Raw genomic sequence first — 19,174 nt, 5'->3', positions numbered from 1 at the left:
AGACATTGTGCACACATCATAAATATAATCCACACATCTCCATAGTATATTATTATTTGTTATTATTATTATTATTATTATACATTTTTATAGCACCATTTATTCCATGGCACTTTACACGTGAAAGGGGCAAATATAGACAAACTCATTAAATATGAGCAAAAAACAAGGCACTAACAGGTACGGAAGGAGAGAGGACCCTGCCCGCGAGGGCTGACAGTCTGCTGGGGATGGGTGAGGATACACTAGGAGAGGGTAGAGCTGGTTGTGCGGCGGTTCAATAGGTTGAGGATCACTGCAGGCTTTAGGCTTGCTGGAAGAGGTGAGTCTTCAGGTTGTTTTTGAAGGTTTATATGGTAGGCGAGAGCCTGGTATATGTTACACACACATCTGCAAACGTTAGATACATTCAATTCTTTCACAAAGGATTATATAGGCAATTTGTAAGTGATCATCACAGCTACTATACCGGTCTCATCATGTCTAAGATATAAGCTTAATAATCCATAATAATGACATAATTACATTGATAAATATTTAAAAATCGCTTCTGTCCCCATTTTATAGAACTATTGCACGTACCCAGCCATACATGGCTGTAATCTGCGTTTCATTGCGCACAAGCGTGAGTGACAGTTTGACAGGTTACAGTATCTTTCGCTTTGTTATCAGGCAAGGCAGGACGGGGGTCAGATAAATGGCTACAAAGAACATGACTTGATTTCTGTGAAACCAAGCTGTGGGCAGCCAGGCAGAGCTTCCAGAGGGAGGGTCTAACACTGAAGGTAAGCTTCACTGCAGTGAGGGAAGCCAGAGAGTGAAGCACAACTGTCCAGTGTGCCCTGTATCCTGACACACAGAACAGAAGAAGGTGGCCAGGAGCCTGGAGGAAGAAGACTCATGACTATCTAGTTTCCTGGGAAGAGTAGCTCAGCTGATAAAAGCAAAAAATGAGAATGTTTTGTGGTGTGTGAGTGAGAACACAGCGAGCCAGTGGAGATCCTTCTATTCTGCACATCTGGACAGTCAAGCCGCAGCACAAGTCTAATGTTGGAAGCTGTACAGAAGTGAACAGGGTGTGGATCTGGACTGGACTTGGATGTTGTAGAAAGCAAAATATTTCTGAATTCAAGAGAAGAATGGCTGGCTTTTCCCAAATGTGGCATACATGTGTACTGATCACATTATTGGGATACCTGCATCCTTGCAAAGCATCGTTTGAAGGCAGCGCCTTTCACTTGGAAACTGAAGGTAGCACATCTGCCATCAACAGTAAGCAAGACACCAATATTATAGACATCCGGCAATCTTACATCCCTGCCAGGCTGATCCCAGTATCACAGGTAACAATCCTTCATATTCTTTATATGGGACAGTGTTGTTGTCTTCACATGCCAAACATGTTTATTAAAGGGGTATTGTGAAGTTTGGAAGTTATCCCCTATCATTGGGAAAGAGAATAAGTTACCGATCGTTGGGACTCCCATTGATCCCGAGAATGTGGGCTTTAAAGAGTCCCACGTGAAAGGAGCGGTGATCGATTGCATGCAATGACACTCCGTTCATTCTTGATGGACACATTCAAGTGCAGCACTCCAATAAGAATAAATGGAGCAGCAGTGTACATGATCGACCTTCGCTCCATTCACCCTGTGCTTTTCAGAGCCCCGATTCTCAGGATCAATAGGGTCCAAATGGTCGGACTTCCACGAATAGGGGATAACTTCCAAACTTAAGAATACCCTTTAAATGGAAATAGTACTCTATCTGTAAATCAAAATTCTAAATGTATCAGAAATATATTTTTTTTAGTAAATATTTATTATAACAGAATAAGTAAGACAAGGAACCAAATTCTGTTAGGGCGAACTGTAGGAATATAGTAGCGCAAATGGCACTTCCATAGAATAATAATATGATTATGTCTTCTTTTGGCAACAGGTGGCTAGATTTACTGATTTCAGAATGTGCCAAGAGGTGATCTGATCCTCATACATACTATGAGTGCAGGCTGGGCGCAGTATGGGTGCAGGCTGGACGTCTTTAATTAGTATATTGAATATTCTGTATAGTGAGAACCTTTTGTCTTGTATCAGAAATAATAGTTCAATGTTATAGAATTGCCTTTTTAGCAATCCCATGGTAGTATTTTCATCATTTTACCAGCAAACTTATTCTTGTAGGCTGGGGCTACATGGTGACTATGATGATGATCCCCTAAAGTGGATTATCTGGTACAATAGTAGTAAAGTTGAACTGAGTCTGTTCATGAAGATCTTTCAAATGGTTTGTCCAGTCTAAGCTCGTGACCACTGCAGACAATCAGTGGCTCCACTGACCACATTTGTGTAATTTAACTTTGCGCAATTTTCTAATATTCTCTTGTTTCAGTTACTAACCATTCTAAATTTAATAGTTTGATGTGACTGGGAGCACAGTCATTTATGTACAAAGGCATTTGCATACTTAGTTCTATGGAGAAGTGTATCGAGTCTAGGCAAGGATCTGTCAGCTCAACAGCCTACAGTCTGACATACTGTTCATACTGTTGCAAACTATCATTAAGATTAAGGCTAGGATCACATGGCACTTTGGCTGTGAAACTTGTCAAGTGGCCAAAGTTTGGTAGGTATTGCAGCACACTACAAGTGAATGTTGTCACATTGCAACCTTGAGGGTTCTGTGACAACAACAACCAAGTCTCAAAAAGTTTGACTGTCAAATTTTTTCAACTTCCTTGTCGCAGTTGCAGTACCCTAATATGACCCCAAACACTTGTATAGTTCAATGTAGGTGTGACACATAGCACACTTTGGCTGCGCAACAGGTGATGTAGCCAAAGTCGCTATGTGGCCCCAGCTTTATGCAGGCACTGCTGACATACAGTTGTGCTCAAAGTTTACATACCCTGGCAGAATTTTTGCTTTCTTGGCTTTTGTTTTCACAGAATATGAATGATAATAACACCAAAACTTTTTTTCCACTCATGGTTAGTAGTTGAGTGAAGTCATTTGCTGTCAAACTACTTTGTTTTCTCTTTTTAAATCATAATGAGAACCCAAAACATCCAAATGACCATGATGAAAAGTTTACATACCCCATTTCTTAATACCGTGTATTGCCCCCTCTAACATCAATGACAGCGTGAAGTTTTTTGTGGTAGTTGTGGATGAGGTTCTTTATTTTCTCAGATGGTAAAGCTGCCCATACTTCTTGGCAAAAAGCCTCCAGTTCCTGTAAATTCCTGGACTGTCTAGCATGAACTGCGCACTTGAAATCTTCTAAGAGTGGCTCAATGATATTGAGGTCAGAAGACTGAGATGGCCACTCCAGAACCTTCACTTTGTTCTGCTGTAGCCAATGACAGGTCGACTTGGCCTTGTGTTTTGGATCGTTGTCATGTTGGAATGTCCAAGTACATCCTATACGCAGCTTCTGGACTGATGAGTGCAAATTTGCCTCCAGTATTTGCTGATAACATGCTGCATTCATCTTCCCTTCAACTTTAACCAAGTTTCCTGTGCGTTTGTAGCTCTTACATCCACAAAACATCAGAGATCCACCTCCGTGCTTTACAGTAGGAATGGTGTTCCTATCATCATAGGCCTTGTTGACCTCTCTCCAAATGTAAAGTTTATGGCTGTGGCCAAAAAATTAAATTTTGGTCTCATCAATTCAAATTACCTTGTTACAGAAGTTTTGAGGCTTGTCCCTGTGCTGTTTTGCATATTGAAGGCGAGATACTGTGTGTCATTTGCGCAGTAATGGCTTTCTTCTGGCAACTCGACCATGCAGCCCATTTTTCTTCAAGTGCCTCCTTATTGTGCATCTTGAAACAGCACACCACTAGTTTCAAGAGAGTCCTGTATTTCAGCTGATGTTATTTATGAGTTTTTCTTTGCATCCTGAACAATTTTCTTGGCAGTTCTGGATGACATTTTTGTTGATATACCTGACCATGGTTTTGTTTTTTACAGAGCCCCTGATTTTCCATTTGTTAATCACAGTTTGAATGCTGCTGAATGGCATTATCAATTCCTTGGATATGTTTTTGTATCTCTTTCCTGTTTTATACAGTTCAACTATCTTTTCTCGTAGATTCGTTGACAATTATTTTGCTTTCCCCATGACTCACAATCCAGAAACGTCAATGGCTGGATGAAAGATGCAAGAGTCTGTCTGGATCCCAGAAACTCACTCAGCTTTTATGCATACACACTGATTACAAGCAAACAGGTCACAGGTGAGGATATTACCTTTAGTAGCCATTCAAACCCATTTGTGTCAACTTCTGTGCATGTTACCAGGCCAAAATCACCAGGGTATGTGAACTTTTGATCATGGTCATTTGGATGTTTTGGGTTGTCATTATGATTTAAAAAGTAAAAACACAGTAGTTTGACAATAAATGGCTTCAAACAGCCACTAACCATGAGTGGAGAAAAAGTGTTGGTGTTATCCTTTATAGTCTATGAAAAAAGGCCAAGAAAGCAAAAATCCTGCTGGGGTATGTAAACTTTTGAGCAAGGGTTAACCAGTTCTGTCTATCTCCTGTAGTAATCCAACCTGAATAGTCTCAACTGCTCTGTGTTGTCCACTCCTCTCAGGTATGGAAACATCACAAACAACATGTATGCAAGAGCCAGCATGGGTTTGTAACTAATAAGTCATGTCAGACTAACATACAGTGGGTATGGAAAGTAATCATACCCCTTTAAATGTTTTACTCTTTGTTTCATTGCAGCCATAAGGTAAATTCAAAAAAGTTAATTTTTTTCTCATTAATGTACACTCTGCACCCCATCTTGACTGAAAAAAAAATAGAAATGTAGTAATTTTTGCAAATTTGTTAAAAAACGAAAAAATGAAATATCACATGGTCATAAGTATTCAGACCATTTGCTCAGAATTAAGTAGAAGCACCCTTTTGAGATAGTACAGCCATGAGTCTTCTTGGGAATGATGCAACAAGTTTTTCACACCTGGATTTGGGAATTCTCTGCTATTCTTCCTTGCAGATCCTCTCCAGTTCCATCAGGTTGGATAGTGAACATTGGTGGACAGCCATTTTCAGGTCTCTGCAGAGATGCTCAATTGGGTTTAGGTCAGGGCTCTTGCTGGGCCAGTCAAGAATGGTCACAGAATTGTTCTGAGCCTTGGTGAGAGAGGTAAAGAAAAACCACAAGATCAATGTAGCTGAGCTCCAGAGATGCAGTAGGGAGATGGGAAAAATTTCCACAAAGTCAACTATCACTGCAGCCATCCACCAGTTGGGCCAGAATGGCCCGAAGGGAAGCCTCTCCTCAGTGCAAGACATATGAAAGCCCGCATAGAGTTTGCTAAAAAACACATGTAGGACTCCCAGACTATGACAAATAAGATTCTCTGGTCTGATGAGACAAAGATAGACCTTTTAAGTGATAATTCAAAGCAGTATGTGTGGAGAAAACCAGGCACTGCTCATCACCTACCCAATACAATCCCAACAGTGAAACATGATGGTGGCATCATCATGCTATGGGGGTGTTTTTCAGCTGCAGGGGCAGGACAGATGGTTGGTACTGAAGGAAACATGAATGTGGCCAAGTACAGAGATATCCTAAATGAAAACCTCTTCCAGAGGGCTCTGGACCTCAGATTTGGCCGAAGGTTTACCTTCCAACAAGACAATGACCCTAAGCACCCAGCTAAAATAGCAAAGGATTAGAACAACTCTGTGACATTCTTGACTGGCCCAGCCAGAGCCCTGACCTAAACTCAAGTGAGCATCTCTGGAGAAACCTGAAAATGGCTGTCCACCAATGTTCACCACCCCACCTGATGGAACTGGAGAGGATCTGCAAGGAAGAAGGGCAGAGGATCCCCAAATCCGAATGTGAAAAACTTGTTGAAACATTCCCAAGAAGACTCATGGCTGTACTAGCTCAAAAGGGTGCTTCTACTTAATACTGAGCAAAGGGTATAAAAACTTATTGTTAGGTGTAGAGTTCCCACCGCTGCACAGGGGGAATCTCGAACCATCTCTGCTGCGGTCTCTCATTCTCCTCCAGCCGCAGTGGAGCCTGCTCAGCAGAGACGTCGCTCCCAGTGTCTGGCTCAAGCCGATACTGTGCAGCTGGTTACTGCTGTCCTTCCAGGCTCAGCCATTGTAACCAGTACTGATCAGCGGCGAGCAGGCATCACTGGGACGAAGTTCTACTTTTCTTCTTCTGAGCATGCCCAAGGGACGACCTCTCATTGGAGGTCAGGGGTCACATGCTCAGGTCCTGTAGCAGCTCCTATTGGACCACTAGGAGGTCCCGGAGAGCTTCCGCTATAAAAGGTTCACATGGCCGCACGGCCATGCGCTAGTATAAACTTACTAATGTGAGTGTGTGGATGTATGCCTGTCGATGGATGAAAGCTCTGAATCATTCCCATCCCTAGAGTTGTTGACTGTTCGCGAATGATGGAGTAATCTAGCGCCAGACTGTGCTATCCAAGCACAAGAGCACGATCCTTACAGCGTCTATCCAGCAGCGACCGCCAGTGTGGCGCCGTGCGCGATCAGTCTGCTTTCCTGGCCCTAGACAGGGTGGTTAGTGGCGTCCACCAGTGCGTCACTGTACGCACTCTCGTGCAGTAAATATTAGTTCTTTTCTCCTGGCACCGCGGTTGTCCTTGGGGCAGAGTTCTGTGACCTCGCTTTAGTGCTCACTCTGCGATTCGGCGGCCCTGTGAAGCAACAGAGTTTGTCTTCTTTTTCATACCGGGTGAAGCTAACCTGTGTGTGAACACGTTATACCGCCATATTGTGTCCGCCATTACTTAGCAGCAGGTTCCATCTCTACACGATGGACCCCGGGCTGCGAACACACCTCTTATCACTCATTATATTATTTGGTGCATTCCGCCTGCCCTAACACTTATGACCATGTGACCCAGTTTTTCTTTTTTAATAAATTTGCAACATTTTCTACATTTCTGTTTTTTTCGATCAAGGTGGGGTGAAGAGTGTACATTAATGAGAAAAAAATGAACTTTTTTGAATTTACCAAATGGCTGCAATTAAACAAAGAGTGAAAAAATTAAAGGGGTCTGAATACTTTCCATACCCACTGGATACTACATTTCTAACTGGAGGTATTTGCTGATATTATTATGACACCTACTACATATTGGGATAGGATCACCCCTTTAAAGAAACCCAATGACCAAAATGAACTTTATGCTTTGAAGACTATGTGTTACAGGTCTAAAGAAAACCCATTGTAATTCTGAATTAATTATAAGGATCATTGATTAACTTATCAGACAAGAGTTGTGGTCAATTTTGCACAGTAAATCAGCCCCAGGGGTGCATATGCCATTTTAGTGTTCCCTTATAGTCACTATGTAACTATGAGCTAACACTAGAAATGGCAAATGCATGGAAGGGGGTAGAATTACTTTGCAAAATGCGACACAAGTCATGCTTAAATTGAGTCAGAATTCTGGCCCACATGTCATTTACCACATTTTTTAAATGTAATAAATACAATTTTTGTCACACAACAAAGAGTGTGGTTTGGCGAAAAATGACTCTGGATTAAAATGTTCCAAATTGCACCAACATTTTGGCCCAAAAACTGTTCTGAAGTAAGCCAGTGACATAGAGATGTAAAGATAGAGTGCACTTTCTTAAGATAGTCTAAATTAGTAATCCAGGCTATGTCACTGTGATAAAATTGGGTCACATAGTCTATTTTGAAAAAGTTTAATTTTAGGATTTTGCTGTCTGATCTATTCCAATGTGTTTTATTAGTGCAATATCCTACATAAATATAACCAGAGACATAGGGGTTAGGCTGGGTTCACATTGCGTTATGGCATTCCGCTAGACGGACTGCATTACACTGCGGCATACGCGGTGTAACGCAGTCCGTTAACGCTGCCATTAACCCCTATTATCGGGCGCATCGTCAACGCATGCCATAATCGGCATGCGCTAGCGATGTGCCGTCATTCAGTGACGGAGCCTCGGACGCAGGCTGGAGCGTCTGAGGCTCCAGATGAATCACCTGTGCTAGCGGTATAGCATAACGCGATGGCATGTATGCTATAGCGTTAACGCAGCCTGTTAACGCTATGCGTTGAACGGGTTGCTTTAACGCAATGTGAACCTGGCCTTAAGTACAGAGGGGGTAAAACATCCGAGTAGGCCCCTAACCTAAATAGCAGGTAAATAACTAGTTTGTAAAGGGGAACCTCAGCAGATGATAATGCTGTTACTGCAAATAAAATCACTATACAAAGACTAAGACCGATATTAACGCCATACAGTGACCGTATAGTGGTGGATACCAGATCTGCAGAACTTATTAAGATAATATAGTATAGATATACTGTAGATATACTGTGACTTGCATGTAATTTTCTTAATGGAGTTGTTTACTTGTCTTTTTCATTTGGCTCAGGCCGCCATGACTATTTCTCCCACCACAACTCGTCTGAAGAGTTTACAACAAAAACACATTTGTCTTTTTACATTTCCAGCACCATCAAAATCTTTTCCCAACCTACACAAACTTCCTATCCTGCTGATATCCTAATTCAGAACCTGCTATTGTCTTACTGTCCAAATTACTTGACTTGCAATATGTCATGGTAACAGTGCTCATCTTAGTGTCCCACATAATCATGCCCACCGCTGGGCACCTGACATATTAAAACGCCCCCATAGCACCTTTTAGATCATAAAATTGCCCCCTATAACATTAATGTCCTCTGTGTATAGTAATAATTCTCACTAAGACCCACATTCATAGTAATTAGGTCCCCTGAGTTTCTGTACATACAGTAATAATGCCCCCCATGTATAGAAATAATTCCATCAGAAACAAGAATTAGTGGGCTAGAAAACAAATAAAAAATAATATAAATATATATACAGTAGGTGGAATAAGTATTGAAGTATTGAACATGTCACTAATATTCTAAGTTAATATATTTCTAATGCTATTGACATGAAATTCTCAGATGTCGGTAACAACCCTTCCAATTCCCACAGGCAAATAAATCAAGCCATAGACGTCCATCAAATAAGTTATGTGTAATAATGAGAAATGACAAAGGGAAAAATTATTGAAGGAACACACTTACTGAAAATTATTTAATACTTTGTATAAGTGCCTTTGCTGGTGACTGATGACAGATTCAAGATGCCTCCAGTATGGAGAAATAGTTACATGCATTGCTCAGGTGTGACTGGTCCATTGTTCCACACAAACACTTTTCAAATCCTGAAGCCTCCGTGGGCTCTTTCTATGAACCTTGAGCTTTAGTTCAAGTTTTCTAGTGGATTCAGGTTAGGTGATTAACTGGGCCATTCTAGCAGCTTTATTTTCTCTGAAACCAATTGAGAGTTTTCTTGGTTGTGTGTTTGGGATCATTGTCTTGGTGAAATGTCCACCCTCGTTTTATCTTCATCATCCTAGTAGATGGCAGCAGATTTTAATCAAGAATGTCTCTGTACATTTATCCATACATCCTTACTGTAATTACATGAAGTTTGCCAGTGTCGTATGCTGAAAAACACCGTGATGAGCCAGCCTCCAAACTTTACTGTTTGTATGGTGTTTTAACATGGGGTGTAAAATGACATCCAGAGTTCAATTTTTGTCTTATCTAATCAGACTATGTTCTCACAGTATTTCACATGCTTGTCTAAATGTGGTTGAACAAACTATAAACACGCTTTAATATGATTTTTGCTCAGCAATGAAGCATTACGTGGTGAGCATGCATACAAGCCGTGGAGGTTCAGTGCTTTACTTATTGTTTTATTTAAACTGTACTAGCTGATTCCATGTCTTTATTTAGCTCTTCATAGGTGGTCCTTGGCTCTTGGACAACTCTCCTGATAATTATTTTCAATCCTCTGTCTGAAATCTTCTGAGGAGCACCAGGTCATGGCCGGTTCATGGTGAAATTATGTTTTTTCCATTTCCGAATTATGGTCCCAACAGTACTCACTGGAACCGTCAATGTGGAGCTTACTCTTTGCCACATGGGTTTTTGTTTGCCTTCCTCTGGATCAACATGTTAGGGCATGTTAGGCTATGGGTTGAACTAGATGGACTTAAAGTCTTTCTTCAACATTAATAACTATGTTACTATGTTTAGAAATTCTTTTGTCAATGCAATCTGTATATAACAATAAGGCTGCTGAGGTCGTGAGACAGCTCACTGGTTTTACTCATCATGAGATGTTTCTTGGTAATGAGACACCTTTTTGTAGGACATCAGTTGAATCAGCTGATGTAATTTTTCACTAAGAGTCAAGGTTACTTTCTCATTACTGACAGATTTCTGCTGGTGTCTTGACATTCCATGGCTTTTTGCACCTCTCTTGCTTCATGTGTTCAATACTTTTTCAATGTGTTATTTCCATAATTTATGGACATCTATGGTTTGATTTCTTTGCCTGTGTGGATTGGATGGGTTGTTATTGGCATCTGGTGAGAATTTGGGCTGCAGTGTGGCAGTGTTTAGGTATACCTCAGTTCACACTATATGCATTCTCCACCATATGTAGTGCAGTAGGGTTGGTGCAGTGCGACAGGCTGGGACCACAGAAAAATTCAAAGCAAATATCTTTTATTGTCCAAAAACTCACACATACGAGTGCTGTCCTATGGATCGCAGCCGGGTTTCCATAAACGCAGTCCAGAACTCAAAACCCGTTACCTTGGACAATGGCACCACGGAATCTTTTGGGTGTGTCAGCCGTCTGAAAGTCCCTGGCTCTGTGGTAGCTTCACACAGTCCTGGGGTTGCACAGAGACATCTTCTCTGCAGCTTGCAGACTCCAAACTGACACACCCAAAGCGAAAACTGACAGATTAAATGGAAACCTGTCACTACTCTTCCAGGGCTACCCTTATCTGTGGACTGGCTGTGTGTATTGTAACTTAGTTCTATTTAAATTAATTAGACTCAAGTTGAGCATTAAAGGGTTTATCCTGCCTTGGAGTACAAGTCGTCAGTCCTTCTATGCAACTGCAAACTTGTGTATCCTTGCAGGGTGTGCACTGCTGTGACCTATTTGAATGAGTCTGGCCACATTCTGTCTAGACACGCCTGGCCTCAACTCACTTGGATTGAGGAAGGCTATGCACGTATAGTTGGCATGTGACCAACACATATGGTGATTGCATACTTGCTATCATGAGCCTGCTGTTCCCAGCACCAGAGAATCCTGTGCACGCTGTGAGGATTCACAAGTCTTCAGTCACATATAGTGATTGCACACTTGTACCCCAAGGCCGGACAACTTTTTTGATACTAGAGCAGCATACCATCTGGCAGTGTAGGAGAGACCATCAATCTAGCAGAGCTGAAGAAAAATTTTAAGTGAATGTACTGAAGCTGCCACACAATCTTCAGTAATAACCCCATATAGTGTTCAGATACCACACATACTACTGTAGGTGGTGTTGGCCAGTAGCTCAAAGAACTTCAAAAAGGTTAGTATAGATGACAACCCTTCATCAGAGCTAAAGTGCTGCCTCATTTCACAGCACTCTTGATACCCATAGCATCAGTTCACCTGAGAGTATCCTAAAGATCAGTGTTCCCTAACTCCGGTCCTCAAGAGCCCCAACAGGTCATGTTTTCAGTATTTCCTTAGTATTGCACAGGTGATAATTGCATTACCTGCACAGTCAACAATTCCATCACCTGTGCAATACTAAGGAAATCCTGAATACATGACCTGTTGGCGACTCTTGAGGACCGGAGTTTGTGAACACTGCTATTGATGATTCTTGCGCATGGCTTGAGTAACAGGATACAAGATGAATGCATTTCTTAGATTTAATAAAAAATGAAAATTGCAAGATATTCAGTACTTTATACTGTTTTACACTATATACATAGCAGAAAAAGTTATTACAATTCTGCTATTCTCTAGATCCCCCACAGCCAGTGCAAGATAATAAAAATAGACGCAAGATCTAAAATGTTGGGGGAGGATGTCCGAGGATTGAGATACTTCCAAGAACCTAAAATAGATGCATCCATTGACATGCTGCAATAACACTTGCACATACTTCTCAAGCTGAAGTTAAATGTTATCCCTGTCTGGTATGAAGAGTGTGAAATAGCGCGGAGTACATCTGGAGATACATACTGTCAATGCACCATTTAGAAATGTGAGGCAACAGTGTGTGAAAACCAGATCAGTTATGTGGCTATTTGGTCATGGCTTCAATCACTAACACACACTAGATTATTTCTTACTGATTGGGAAAGGGCTATTCTAAGTCTATCCTCCATGAAATTTTACTTTTCATGTTAACTTGTCAGCTCAAAAATCCTTTAAAGTGGTTATCCAACAGTCTTCAACCATTAACACATTGACCACTGACATCATTATTGCCCCGAATCAGTGACTATCTGCTGAAGACATTACTGAGACTCTAAGGAAAAGTCCCTAGGACGCTAATATTGTTCATATAATACCGTGTAATTTTGATTCATTGGGGTACGTATATATCAGTAGGCAGCACTGAAAGAATAAACGCAGCTACTGATATATAAGTGGGCAGCAACCAATGTGTTAGGTCCCTTGTCAATCGAGAATATATGCTGTAGTGTCATTGCCGGTCTTTGTATCTTTGTAAATGTTCTATACCGGCATTTAAGACTACAGCCCAAAGTTTGACAACACATAGGAACCCTAATGTTAAGGACAAATTGCTGGACCCTGCCCTTGAGGGCTTACATTCTACAGGATGGTGGGGAAGGAGACAGTAGGTTGAGGGTTGCAGGAGCTCCGCTGTTGGTGAGGCGGTAGCTTCGGTAGTGGTTGTCACAACTTTTGGAAAACCAAAAGTGAACCTGCAGAACCACGACAACGAACCTCCCAAGGGTGAGCTGGCCTGGTGGACCGCCCCCAATACAGGGAGCATTAGGGGCAGGCCCGAGGGAGACTATTGCCGCAGAAGCTGATACCCGGGGACAGGAAGTAGGAGTGGAAAAGACACTGAACTGGCTATGACGGAGACACCGGACAGACTGGCTATGGCGGAGAGATAGGACAGGCAGGATATGGTGGACACACAGGACAGACTGGCTATGGCGGAGACACAGAACAGGTAAGATATGGCGGATGCACAGGACAGACTGGCTATGGCGGAGACACAGGACAGGTGGGATATGGCGGATGCACAGGACAGACTGGCTATGTCGGAGACACAGGACAGGTGGGATATGGTGGATGCACAGGACTGACTGGCTATGGCAGAGACACAGGACAGGCAGGATATGGCGGATGCACAGGACAGACTGGCTATGGTGGAGACACAGGGCAGGCGGGTTATGGCGGACGCACAGGACAGAGAAATGCAAAGCACAGAGAGACCTGGGTCAAATGGAGACAAATGACAATCAGGCATGGAGCAAAAGGAAGGGTAACCTTAAATAGGCTGTGTGCCACAGGACATCCAGGTCAGGGTCCTCCAGGGTCACCGAGTGGAGGAACGGAGTGTCTGCAGTCCAGAACAAGGAAGTGCATGAGCGCAGACGGAGTTGGAGTGGGAGGTGCGCACACGCGCCCAACGGGAACCTGGGACCAGCGGCGAGTCAGAAAGAGAGAAGACCGGAAGGCGCATGCACACCGCAGGAGCGCGCCGGGATGGGTAAGTATGCCGGCAAGCAGGGAAGAGGGTGGCAGGTGCGGCGGCAGACGCGGCGGCAGGAAGAGGCGCCGTGACAGTGGTGAGGAGGCAGCGGGGTCAGTACAGGCTGTAGGCTTTCCTGAAGAGGTGGGTTTTCAGGTTCCGTCTGAAGGATCCGAATGCGGTTGATAGTCGGATGTGTTGGGGCAAAGAATTCCAGAGGATGGGGGATACTCAGGAGAAGTCGGAGGCGGTCGGGTGAGGAGCGAATAAGTGTGGAGGAGAGAAGGAGGTCTTGGGAGGACCTTAGATAGTATATATATATATATATATATATATATATATATATATATATATATATATATATACACAGTATATTTATGCAATTTTAAGGACAGCAAATAGCAGACGAGCATCACCTCTCTCATGTGACAGTAGTTTTATGTAAAGGGAAGATCCTCAATAGAGAACTTTTCTACCAGTAGATTGTTTTTATTGTAAAATATGTTTTCCTGCTTAGCATCACTCTACCTATTGCATGCTGCATGAAGAGACTACAAACACAACCAATATATTTATTTTGGAGCCCGCAAGGAGGAGAGAACCAAAGAAACAGTTATTACTGCAATTGAAATGCTATCAAGTAACTGATAGGAATGATATATGGGGATATAGTAAAAGAGTATTTTGGAGACAGATTCATGACATCTTTACAGGATAATTTGGAGTTAGTTGTTTGTGACCATATACAGTATATGTATGATAAATATGGATATAGGTTGGAATAATGAGCTGTTTCTCTAACTCTCCATAGTTCCATATTAGGCACTGACATTTCCTTGTATACCGGTAGAACCAATACTCTGTTGTTTCAGTGAGCAGACCACCTTAGATCAGACATCTTAATGGAGATTTTGAGGTATCACTCCTAAGAGACATAATGTGGCAGACAGAAAGTAAAATCCTGAAAGTAGGAAATTTCTGGAGGTACCATTCATAATAAAACTAATGTAGCAGACAGGAACTAGAATCCTGAAAGTATGAAGTTTCTGAAGGTATTAGTCCCAAGAGAAGTATCATGACAAACAGGTAGTAGAATTCTGAAGGTAGGATATTTCTGGAGGTATCAGTCCTAAGAAAATCAATGTATCAGAAAGGAACTGAAATCCAAAAAGTAGGAATTTTCTGAAGGTATCAGTCCAAACAAAACAAACATACTGTTAGGGCTAGCGGAACGCACCAAGTAATAGAGAGATAGATAAGAGGTGCGTTCGCAGCCCGGGGTCCACCGTGCAGAGATACCTGCTGCAAAGTAATGGCGGATGGACACTGAGCTCACACGTGGGTTAAACTTCACCCCGTGTGAAATGAAAGCAAGCTCTGTTGCCTCACAGAGTCGCACTGTACACAGAGAATAATACCCTAACTAGGGTTGTGCTTGCTCTGGAACTCTTCTGTGCTAACCGCACACATGAAGGAACCAGATGCCAAGGCTAATTGCCCCCACTGATGCTAGCTGCCTGCCTGAGAGTACAGCCCCAAAGCTAAACAGACTCACACCACATATAAACTGAGTGGTAGAGTATCCATTGGCAACAGCGAAACACAAATGATACTAGCACATGGCCGTGCGGCCATGCAAATCTTTTATAGTTATAGCTCTCCAGGACCTTCCTAGTGAACCAATAGGAGCTGCTACAGGACCTGAGCGTGTGACCCCCGACCTCCAATGAGAGGTCTTCCCTTGGGCATGCTCAGAAGGAGAAAAGCAGGACTTATTCCCAGGAGCACCTTAACAGTACTGGTTATAATGGCTGAACCTGGAAGGGCAGCAGTAACAAAACGTGCAGTATCTGTCCGATCCAGGCGCTGGGACCGACATTTCTGCTGAGCAGGTCCCACTGTGGCTGGAGAAGAAGGAGAGACCGCAGCGGACATGGTTCGAGATTCACCCTGTGCAGCGGCAGGAACTTGACACCTAACAAGGTGTCAAAGGCTCCGATGAGCAGCGGAGCCCGAATGTGCTCCACAGGTTCCCAGGTTCTGTCCTCTGGGCTGTGGCCCTTCCAGTCCACCAGATAGTATTTTTTGCCACGTACCACCTTGCACCCCAAGATAGAGTTCACCTCTTACTCATCTGTGGACGAACCCAATGTCCCGGCAGATGACTCAGAAAACCGGGACATATAGACGGGCTTTAAAAGGGATACATGAAAAGTGTCGGTGATACCTAGGCGCGGAGGAATAGCCAAACAGTAGACCACAGGGTTAACCTGTTCCAGAACCTTGAAAGGGCCTATGTAGCGAGGCACAAACTTAGTGGACTCAACTCACAGCCTGATGTTACGGGCGGAGAGCCACACTAAGTCACCAGGAGAAAAGGTCAGAGCGGGCCACCGGTGTGCATCGGCAGAAACCCTCATTCTCTCCTTGGAGGCCCGGATGGCATGTATGTGACCAGAGTCTGGTTGGCCCTCTCTACCAACCCATTCATCTCAGGTTGGTACACAGAAGAGAGATTCAACTCAATGCTGAGTAAACGACAGAGCTCTCTCCAAAACCGAGATGCAAACTGGGGACCCCGGTCACTGACAATTTTGCCAGGCATGCCATGTAGATGTTTAATGAACAATACCGCCAAGGCCCGTGCAGAAGGTAACCGTGGAAGCGGCACCAAGTGCACCATTTTAGAAAAATGGTCGGTGACTACCCAGATAATGGTGCAGCTACAAGACTTGGGTAAGACCACCACGAAGTCCATCCCGACCATCTCCCAGGGCCTGTCTGCCACCGGCAGGGGGTAAAGTAGCCCAGTAGGCCATTGGTGAGGAGACCGATTCTTGGCGCAGGAGAGACTAGAATATAATTCCTGACATCACAGGCCATATGCGGCCACCAGTACATCCTCGCCAGAAGCTCAGATGTCCTCTTGGTCCCAAAATGTCCACACACCCTGGACGAGTGAGCCCAAGAGAGAACCTCCGGTCGCAAATTAGATGGCACAACAGTCTTGCCCGGGAGCACAGACCCTAGTGAAACCAGGGCCACGGTCCTCAGGCTCTCAGAAGGGACAATTAGCCGAGGTTCCTCCTCTACTGAAGACACCACGGAGCGAGAGAGAACATTGGCATGGATGTTCTTCTCCCCGGAAAGAGGAAAGATAATGGAGAGTAAAGTGGAAATGGGAGAAGGGACCATCTAGCCTGGCGAGAGTTTAGCTGCTGGGCAGTCTGCAAATAAACCAAATTTTTGTGGTCAGTAAACACTTGGAAGGGAAAACGAGCCCCCTCCTGGAGGTATCTCCATTCCAAGAAGGCCAATTTCATAGCTAGCAACTCCCTGCCCACGATGGAGTAATTCCTCTCCGCGGGTATAAAGGTCTTGGAGAAAAAAAAGCAAGGATGCTTCCGACCTTGAGCATCCTTTTGGAAGAGGACTGCTCCTGCACCGACAGATGAGGCATCCACCTCCATTATAAACGGCTTATCTACAGTGGGGCGATGTAGAATGGGAGCGCTAGCAAAATGGGACTTAATAGAGAGGAAGGCCTTGGAGACCTCCTCTGACCACAATTTGGGATTTGATCCCTTTTTGGTGAGGGAAACCACGGGAGCTACCAAAGTTGAGAAGTGAGGAATGAACTGGCGATAATAGTTGATGAACCCCATAAAGCGCTGCACCGCTTTGAGAGAATGGGGTTCCTGCCAGTCCATTACAGCCTGTAGCTTGGCATAGCCAATCCTTGGGCCGAGATGATATAACCCAGGAAAGGCAAAGACTCCTGTTCAAACACACACTTCTCCAACTTGGCATAGAGGGAGTTTGCCCATAGGAGGTCAAAGACTTTGCAAACATCTCTCTGGTGGGAGTGTATATCTGGAGAGTAGATGAGAATATCATCCAGATAGACTACAATCGAGGTGGAGAGCATATCCCAGAAGATATTGTTCACAAAGTCTTGGAAAACGGCTGGGGCATTACAGAGCCCGAAGGGCATCACCAGGTATTCATAGTGCCCATCCCTGGTGTTAAAAGCCATCTTCCATTCGTCCCCCTCACGGATGTGAATCAGGTTGTAAGCACCCCGCAGATCTAGTTTAGTAAATACCCTTGCTCCCCGAAGCCTATCAAAGAGCTCAGATATCAGGGGCAGTGGGTACTTGTTCTTAACGGTGATGGCGTTAAGACCCCTGTAATCTATGCATGGACGTAATTCTCCGTTCTTCTTCTGCACAAAGAAGAACCCAGCCCCTGCAGGTGACACTGACTTCCTAATGAATCCTCTAGCCAGATTCTCCTGGATGTACTGAGACATTGCCTCCGTCTCCGGGAGAAATAATGGGTAGACTCGACCCCGGGGAGGCTCAGCACCAGGCAAGAGGTCAATAGGACAGTCATAGAGGCGGTGAGAGGGAAAGGTCCCCACAGCCCTTTTGGAGAACACGTCCACATAGGGCCAATATTGCTTGGGGAGAGAAAAAAAGATCTGCGGGTACCTCAGTAGTAGCAACCTGAATGCACTCCCTCTGGCATCTACCCTCACAAGATTCACTCCATCCCAAAATTCTGCCTGTGGACCACTCTATGTGAGGGGAGTGGTACCGTAGCCAAGGTATCCCTAACAGGACCTCATCAATTCCCTCAGGAATGACGAGTAAAGAAATAATCTCCTGATGAGATGGCGACTGTTATGTTGGGCTGGTGGTTAGGAGCACTAGAAATGACCAGATGAGCAAACTAGCAATACAGGACGAGCTCTGGGAAGTGGGAGCTCTGCTGACCGCAACCGCTAATCCTATCACAACAACTAGAAATAGCCGTGGAGCGTTCCTGACTCTGCCTAGACGCCTCTTCACAGCCTAAGAGCTAACTACCCCTAAAGATAGAAAATACAGCCTACCTTGCCTCAGAGAAATTCCCCAAAGAAATAGGCAGCCCCCACATATATTGACTGTGAGTTAAGATGGAAGTCACAAACACAGGAATGAAATAAGTTTCAGCATAGGAGGCCAGACTGAACTAAACAGACTGAGTATAGAAAAGGTATCTTTGCGGTCAGCATAAAAACTAACAAAAAACCACGCAGAGTGTGCAAAAGGAACCACCGCACCGACTCACGGCGCGGTGGTGCCACTCTGCATCCCAGAGCTTCCAGCTAACAAGATTAAATATAATAGCAAGCTGGACAAAAACACAGTGGTAACAAATAAGCTAGCAGGGACTTAGCTTTTGCTGAAGTAGACAGGTCATCTGAAAGATCCAAGAGAACTGAACCAGTACTAGGACATTGACAGCTGGCATCAAGTAATGATCTGAGTGGAGTTAAATAGAGCATCCAGCCAGGGACTGAACGAGATCAGCTGGAGAAGGAATCTCAGAACCAGCAGCTCCACTCACAGCCACCAGAGGGAGTCCATGAACAGAACTCGCCGAAGTACCATTCATAACCACAGGAGGGAGCTCGAGAACAGAATTCACAACAGGCAACATAGATAGAGTAAATGAGATGGTCTGGTGTGTTATCTGTGAGGGCA

General features: G+C 44.0%; 1 protein-coding gene across 1 annotated transcript in view; it reads left to right on the top strand.

Annotated features, from left to right (window-relative positions):
• The first annotated feature begins 786 nt into the window (after positions 1-786).
• The window catches only part of LAMA4 (laminin subunit alpha 4), a 214,530-nt gene continuing 196,142 nt past the window's right edge, over positions 787-19,174 (top strand). The window contains exon 1 of the mRNA XM_077289489.1: positions 787-1,343. Coding sequence (XP_077145604.1) covers positions 1,140-1,343 — 204 coding nt within the window. The 5' untranslated portion in view covers positions 787-1,139. The remainder of the gene's footprint in view (positions 1,344-19,174) is intronic.

This window comes from Ranitomeya variabilis, chromosome 2, assembly GCF_051348905.1.
Source record: "Ranitomeya variabilis isolate aRanVar5 chromosome 2, aRanVar5.hap1, whole genome shotgun sequence".
Classification (NCBI taxonomy): Eukaryota; Metazoa; Chordata; class Amphibia; order Anura; family Dendrobatidae; genus Ranitomeya; species Ranitomeya variabilis.
The sequence above is the reverse complement of the archived record's forward strand: the minus strand, read 5'-3'. Positions and strand labels throughout refer to the sequence as shown.